This window comes from Vigna angularis, chromosome 9 (assembly GCF_016808095.1).
Source record: "Vigna angularis cultivar LongXiaoDou No.4 chromosome 9, ASM1680809v1, whole genome shotgun sequence".
NCBI classification, from domain to species: Eukaryota; Viridiplantae; Streptophyta; class Magnoliopsida; order Fabales; family Fabaceae; genus Vigna; species Vigna angularis.
In genome coordinates, this window is record NC_068978.1 from 8,830,354 (window position 1) to 8,837,986 (window position 7,633).

Genomic DNA, 7,633 nt, shown 5'->3' on the forward strand with positions numbered 1-7,633 from the left:
TTACCAATCCTCTAATTGGGTTAAAACAAACAATATCAAGATATCTTCCTTTACTTTATTTATCTCTCTTAAACATTACAAAATATGTCATACCTAAGTTTTATTCAATTTTAATTATAACAATACACACCTATACCTAATCTTTATTAATTTCCCTTAAGGTTAAATGGTTGATCCTAACACTTTTTAAAAATTATAAATTTTCTTACCCTAATCAAGAATTAAAACATAATGGGAAAATGAAGAGTATGATAGAATGATATGATTAAATAGAAGAAGCTATATTCAATATGATTAAAATGAATTTTTTGTTTTCCTAATATAAAATTACAAAAAAAAATGTTCTTTTAAAGAATATTCAATCAACTTTTGATAGGTTGAATTTACACTACAACTACCTGATAATGTGACATGCATTAAGAATGTTGCATTTGTGCAACAACTACATCTACATATACATATATAGAGTACAACACGATCAAATGACCTTCCTTTATTCATTTATATCTATCGTCCTTGTCTTCACTTGATTCAACAGATTTTGCTTCTTTTGCAGAAAGTCTTTCAAAGTTTGTGGTGTATAAGGAGGAGGTATTGTACATGGAGGTGTCTCACTTGGTGAAGTCACAATGGACTCAACAAAAAGACGTTTCTTTAAACCACGCACAGAACAAACCATACTTTCAGCGCAAGTTTCAACAGCTTCTGTAGGTATAATTGGTTTGAATTTCATGAGTTTTGCATACTCATTCAACAGATGAAACATGTAATCATACACAAATTTCATCTTTAAATTCTCTACAACGTAGTTTGTTCCTCTCTTGCCAATCGCCTCTGCCTGCAATTAATCAAAATTGACAGTTTTTTAAAACATAATCAGACAAAAACTTTAAGTGTTAATGTTAAAAATGATGTCATATGTATAGCTAGAAATTAAGTGCATGTTTCATTATGAAATTAGCATACTTTCAATTTAAGAGTAATTTGTTTAAAGCATAGAAATGATTTAAAAACAAATTAAGGAAGAGAGTGATTACAATGTGAAGGTGAGAATTTCCCCAATCCACTGCATACTTAATCTCTTCACACATGTTTCTGATGCTGATAGGCCAATAGTGTTGTAAAGGTAACATGTTTCTTGTAAAAAAGTCATAATACTTAGGCTCTATGAACATGGTCATTGAGTCACATGCTATTATGTACTTTTCACTCACTGACCATGTAGCCCCTTCTGTGTAGATCTTGTATCTAAACATATAAAACCCAACATGAACAAAGTTTGAAATTTAGAAACGAAAAACTCTTTACGTGCAACAGATTCAAAAGGCAAACTAAACCTGACTATAATAATTATATAGTGTTTGAAAACATTAGTACCTAAAGGTACATTGATTTTCTAGTTTTGCGTTCTCGAAATGGCTTGCTTTCTCGTTCTGCCATTGCTGAAAAGAAGAGAAAAGGGTTAGTTTCGTCTTGAAGAAATCACTGCATTAGTTTACCTAATTGACACAAAAAGTTAGGGTTTAAATTATTTACTATGCCATATATTCTTGCATTCCAATCATGGTTTTCTGTGGCATTGCACTTGCCTAGTTCTCCCCTGACATAGGACACTTTGGGGTTGCCCTTCCAAAAAGCATAGGGTATCCTATCCTTCCATTTCACTAATTTGTTGCCTTCTTGTATATTATGTAATGTTGTTTCCCATGGTCTTATGTTAAGCTCAGCCCTAGTAAGAAAAAAAAATGAAGAAGATAAAATTATGAAATTTTTTCCCTTTTCCTTTCGTTTTCTTTAAAAAAAAAAAGTAATCAAGTCATGCCTTCAAACATGATATTCATGATAAAAGTTTATAGAGGAAAGAAATTTATTCATGAAAAGTTGGAATGAAAAAGGTTCCCACCCATATTTAGGTTAAACAAAATTAATGAATATATAAAATTGATGAATTTTTCAAGAAAAATTTATAGAGAAGACACTACAATAATAAAATCACAGTCCGACACATAAAACATTAACACAATTTTCAATCAAAAACTTTAAAATAATAAATTTTAGAAAAAAAAAATATAAAACTATGATATGTTTTCCTTAGCTTTTATTTTCTTTAAATAAAAAGTTTATAGAAGAAACAAATTTATGAAAAGTTGGGATGAAAAAGGTTTCCACCTACATTTAGACCTTTCTAGACAAAATTAATGGCTGCATAAAATTGTTAGGTTTCTCAAGAGAGATTTATAAAAGAAACACAATGTAACTGAATTCAATACATACAATAAATCAAGACAACCTCCAACTCAAACTCTTAAATAATATGTTTATAAGTTTTTTACTTTATAAAATATTCAACTTTTTTATTTTTATCTAATATAAAATTTAGACTTATAGTTAGATTTTTAATCATCTTTCCTTATCGATAATCCTGTAAAAATAAATATATTTGTAAGTGTATTACTATAAAGACAATATATAAACTTTACCAGCCCCAGAAGGTCCAATCAGGGAAGACAATATCATATGACTGTTCATTTCCACAGTAATGGAAAACGGGTGGTGGTGAAATTTGTGGTTCTTGGAAATCTTTTTTGTTGACCACAGTTTTGTCTCCACATTGAAACATTAACTCCAAATCTGGTATTTTTCCTGGATACAACCTTAGGAGCTGCAAAATTCCCCATATTGTGAACATATCTCTTGTTTGAAACACTTTGCCATGCTTTTCTATGTAAGCTTTTCCATTTACAATTACAAGCCTAATATGTGAAATGTTTTTCCCTCTTTCAACCATTTCCCTTGTGATTCCTGTATTCTTCCATGGTTTTAGATCTTCATGAATCCATCTAAAGTATTCTGGACATGATGTTGTTGGTGAATCATCTTCAAACTCAATGTTTGTTGGATAGTACGATGAACATGTTTCTGTTGAGTTCCCATCAGAGCAACTAATTGAGAATTGATTTGGTTGGTTATTGAATATAATAATTCTCCTAAGAGTACTGCCTCCTATTCTGGACTGAAAAACAAAAGGTAAAACGATTATTATTTATATATATAGAAGTTTCAATATTTATATTAAGTGCTATATAAATATATCTTTGAGACACCAATAATAAATTAGTACTGCCTCCTATAGAAGTTTCTCCTTCTGGTTTAAACATGATTCAAAGAAGGGTTAATAATAAATTGACATTTGAAGAGGGTAGCAAATTGATGAATTTAAGGATGAAAATTACACGAATTCTTAAAAAATGAAAATGATTTTTGTATAAAGGTCATGGAGAAAAAGAAAAAAATAGATTGAAAAAGAAGAAATTAGCACTTACAAGATCGATTTCGAGGATAAAAGAGCTTGCAACAAAAAGAACCAAGACGATGATGGAGACGAAAATCCATTTGATCATTGTGGTAAACAACTCATAGCCAGCGTGAATGAAATGAGAGATATTAGCCCTAGAATTCTACACAAGCTGTTGTTGTTTACTATTAGCAATAACTAACTGCACCTTATTCAAGGAATGCTGTGCCAATTGCATGACGCAACTATACTTTGCTCATTGCCTTTCGGATGGAAGACTAGTTTTAAGGGGTATACACTATATATAGTATATTTGGTTATCTTAAAGCAGATTAATTAAGACACTGAAATTATGTTAATTAACTTTTATTTTCTTATTTAAAATTATTTAATTGGAGACTGTTTATTAGAAATGGGACGTTTCAGCCTGCTCAAGCCTCCAACTTATTCAAGCTTGCATGGGAAGATTTTCTGCAAGTCACGTTCAGGTCATCCAAAAACTTCAACTTCCACATAACTCCAAAAACTACATTATTATACTCAATTTAAATATAATTAAATCAAGAATACAATGCAAAAAGAATCAACTCAATAACTATGAAAAAAATTATTGATTAAACAAGTAATAAAGGTCAATCCTGTCATAATTTACTTTTACTAAAAATTTATCTAAAAATTACAAATTAACATGTTTTTTGAACTTTTACAATTTGAATTTATGATCACCAAATGTAACGCAAACCATCGTCCCTTCATGATATCTTTTTGTGTGTGAAAGTATATGAATCCTTTAAGCATATTGGTGTATAACTTATGGAATAAAATGTAAAACAAAATATGTTGCTACTGAAAATTAAACATTTTTGCATCAACAAAAATTTTGAGTTGAAATCAACATGATATATAGAGTTTATAGTTTTATTTGTAGATTGTCTTATGTGACACATACTTATGTCTATATAAAGTATTTATATTTGGTTCACCAAAACTTATGGATTACATTCAATTCTTTTGGACACATATCTTAAGAGGTTTTACTAATTAAATAAAATTTGATTATAAACAAGCACATAAACCTTTCTAGGTTTTGAGTATCAATCTCTTTAGATACTTTCTTAATTTTTTTCCTTAAATTAAAAACTCTCAATAAAATATAAGAGACAAATTCTAAAAGCAAGAGAGTGTAGTTTAAGCTCGTAATCTTTTCATTTGGTATTTTCAAAGGAAATTTCTAATGTATACTTCAAGATAGTCTTTAGTTTTTCTTCCGTGAAATACGTTAAAATTTATTCTTTCGATTTCTCTCAATAACTTCCATATTTGTATTTCTTCATTTGAAGTCTTCAAATCATATGATCGTTGAAACCCTTGAAACAAATAAACTTTTGATTTAATCTTCAAATCTTTATCCTTTGAATGGTAATGTTATAATTAAGTCTTCAACGCAATTTTCAAATAATTCTTTAGTTTTTTATTTTTATATTCGATTTTTAGATCATAGATTGCTTGATATAAAATCGTTTGATGTTGTTCTCTCAATATTCACAACGTTTTTCCGTGAATAGAAACTTTTCAAGTTATTAATTCTAAATATAATGCTAATAGTATTCACAACATAATAAGATATAACTAAATCAAAACAAATCATAGTGTTAAAATCATTTTAGGGCAAATAGAATACTTTTAGATTGAGAGATAAAGTTATCGTTGATAACCTTTCTCAATTCAAGATATAAAATTTGTTCATAATATTTTTTTTGTTTATATTTAATCATCTAGAAATATTTAGTTAAGTTTGGAACGTTGATGATACATTTTATAATAAGTTTCTTAATTTTTATATTCACATATTTCGAAATATTGTCAATCCTATTAATTAATAAATATGTTATTTTTGAAATAGTTGATCTTTAGATTTGGGTTGATTTTTTGATAATTTTTTTAGTTTTTTATTTTCATTTCCCTTTTACCACATAAATGACTAATACATTAATATATACATATATATATATATATATATATATATATATATATATATTAAAAGCATGTTATTTTTTACTATTTTTTCAAGTTATTATTATTATATTTTATAGGTTGAGTTATTAATTTTTTTTACAATAATAGGATGATACACCTACATTTATTTACCCTGACTTTTATAATAGAAAAGTGAGAAATAATGTGTGAAATGTAAAAGTGTGAAAAATATATTTTTTTAATTTTTTTTTTTACTTTGAAATATGTAATAAAAATATTTCTCATATATAAACACAGTATTTTATTTTTTGGTAAGAGTCTGGGTAGCATAATACATGAATTTCATAATTTAAAAAAACAGGGACATTATTGGAAATACAAATATTTGAGGGGTTAAAATGTGATTACAACAAAATGATCTCACTAAACCGCTTGGCCTCCATCTCATTCCTTTTGAGTGGCAGAGCGACTCAGAAAACAACGAAGATGGCTTTGAAGAAGATGTTGGCTGCAGCGATCAATCAAGGAGTGCCGGAAGCACGAGCAAGGATCTTCGGCCACCAATTGAATCCCTCTGGCAAGAAATCTCCACACAAGATTCTCCGCATGAAGCTCTTCGGTGAAAAAGTCGCTCAGTGGTACCCTCACGACATCAATAAAGACGACCCTCTTGTCATGGCTCGTCAAGAACAAGAGTATTCTCTCTCACAACTCTGTCTCACTTTGTTGTCCATCGTAATTTGGTTGCACACGCCCGCACGGGAATGCCCACCATCTGTTTGTGTTTATGCCTCTCTGATGGTGTTTTTTGTTCTGGTTTCTTCTTGAGTTTCCTGTGGTTTTGTAGCCTGTGAGAGTTTATGTGGTTTTCTTATCTTGATTAATGAATGAAATGTTATTATCAAGTTTTTCTTTTCTGTGGAGGAGTTTGGTTTGCAGTTTTTGTCGTTCTGTGTTTCCTTTAATCGAGAAGATGTTAAAATGTCTGTTGGCCAAAATCCCGTTGACACGATTGGTGTGTGTGGACGGCATTATGTTGTTCTGCATTTGGTATGAATTTCATAATTTGTTGGCACATGAGAAATGCATGTAATACTTTTATTATTAGCTGAAATTGATTAAGAAGTATAAAGTTATGTAGGTTCCGCACTTTAGTTAATGAGTCTTCACTTGTGATTTGTACCATTTTTATTAACAGTGAAATGTCTGTTAGAAGGATGATTTATGGAGTGTCTTGTTAGCATCCCTCTTCCCTGAATACGTGGATATTAGTAGTCTACTGTTTTGTTGGTGGGATTGTTTCCACACTGGAGGGTAAATTCTACCCTTTAAAATTTTGTCCATTTTGTGTATATGTTTGTCATCCCTTTCTATTGTATGCCTTTGAACTTGGTTTACAGCTTTTCAAAATAGAACTGTAGAAAGTGCAGGTCTGATATGCAAACTATATTCTGTTTAAGCAACCTTAGAATAAACTTTATATTGAAGATGGTGGCTGATGACTATGTCTGTTAAGTTTGAGTGAGAGTTAGTAGAATATGACTATGTTTAAAATCAGGTGATGTTTGTTTTTTATTTTCGCTGTGAATATGCTTATGTTGTCTTGCATCAAGTGGTACATTAAGTCAGTAGAGGGATGTCTTTTATGTTCCAGTCAGAATCTCTGGTAACTTCACAAGTTATCTTACATGGACTTCCAGGATTCAACATCATTTGTTATCTTGTTTTTTTCTAGACGTCTATCCAAGCTTGAAATGTTGAAGCGGCGAGGGAAAGGACCACCAAAGAAGGGCCAAGGAAGGCGTGCTGCCAAACGCAACAAATAAATGAAACTTTCACCAGTCACTGGAATCTTGTTGTGGACAGTCTTTTGAGTTAAAGACAACTAGTAGTTCATGTGATAACACCATTTAACTTTTGTTATCAGATTGTAAACCCAAGCATTTGAGAATTGAAACCTAATTTGGTTGAAGTCTGTGTCCTCTATTTGCAATTAGTTTTTCCGGAATTGCTTGCAAGCTGGAATGCAACCATAAGATTACAAAGTAGCCACTTTCTTATTGACTTTGATATTATATCCTATCTCATCTTTATCGCATTTTATGGGTTGTGAGAAATTCATTATTAACATCTTCTTCCACTTTTTAAAACTTAATCTACTAATACATTTATAAGTAATTTATAAATTCAATTAACAAGTATAATTTAATTAAATAACATGAGATTAAATATGTTTTTAAGTTCGTAAACTTGAATATGAATTTATAATGTTTCTGTTCCAAACTTTGATACATTGATTTTTAAACTTTAAAAGTAAATAAAAATAATCATTTCAATTCAAGGTTATTAAACTTGTCGACA

General features: G+C 29.7%; 2 protein-coding genes across 2 annotated transcripts; one reads left to right on the forward strand and one right to left on the reverse strand.

Annotated features, from left to right (window-relative positions):
• Positions 1-493: 493 nt before the first annotated feature.
• LOC108346452 (uncharacterized) lies at positions 494-3,401 on the reverse strand. Its single transcript, XM_017585532.1, has 6 exons — positions 3,324-3,401; positions 2,481-3,013; positions 1,537-1,729; positions 1,378-1,442; positions 1,038-1,248; positions 494-838 (listed from the first exon to the last, which is right to left on the reverse strand). The coding sequence occupies exons 1-6, from the start codon at positions 3,399-3,401 to the stop codon at positions 494-496; spliced, it is 1,425 nt and encodes a 474-aa protein (XP_017441021.1).
• A 2,293-nt stretch (positions 3,402-5,694) lies between these two features.
• Positions 5,695-7,347, forward strand: LOC108347041 (uncharacterized). The gene is made up of 2 exons (XM_017586145.2): positions 5,695-5,967; positions 7,008-7,347. Exons 1-2 carry the CDS (start codon positions 5,759-5,761, stop codon positions 7,096-7,098), a joined length of 300 nt encoding a protein of 99 aa, XP_017441634.2. The 5' UTR covers positions 5,695-5,758; the 3' UTR covers positions 7,099-7,347.
• Positions 7,348-7,633: the final 286 nt, after the last annotated feature.

Bases quoted from the DNA above. Each gene is read 5' to 3' on its own strand.
- LOC108347041 (XM_017586145.2), top strand. From the start codon at position 5,759: ATGGCTTTGAAGAAGATGTTGGCTGCAGCGATCAATCAAGGAGTGCCG. The intron at 5,968-7,007 runs GTATTCTCTCTC...GTTTTTTTCTAG, and splicing joins ATGGCTCGTCAAGAACAAGA to ACGTCTATCCAAGCTTGAAA.
- LOC108346452 (XM_017585532.1), bottom strand. From the start codon at position 3,401: ATGATCAAATGGATTTTCGTCTCCATCATCGTCTTGGTTCTTTTTGTT. The intron at 1,730-2,480 runs GTAAAGTTTATA...TTTTCTTACTAG, and splicing joins GATTGGACCTTCTGGGGCTG to GGCTGAGCTTAACATAAGAC. The intron at 1,249-1,377 runs GTACTAATGTTT...TTATATGTTTAG, and splicing joins GAAAATCAATGTACCTTTAG to ATACAAGATCTACACAGAAG.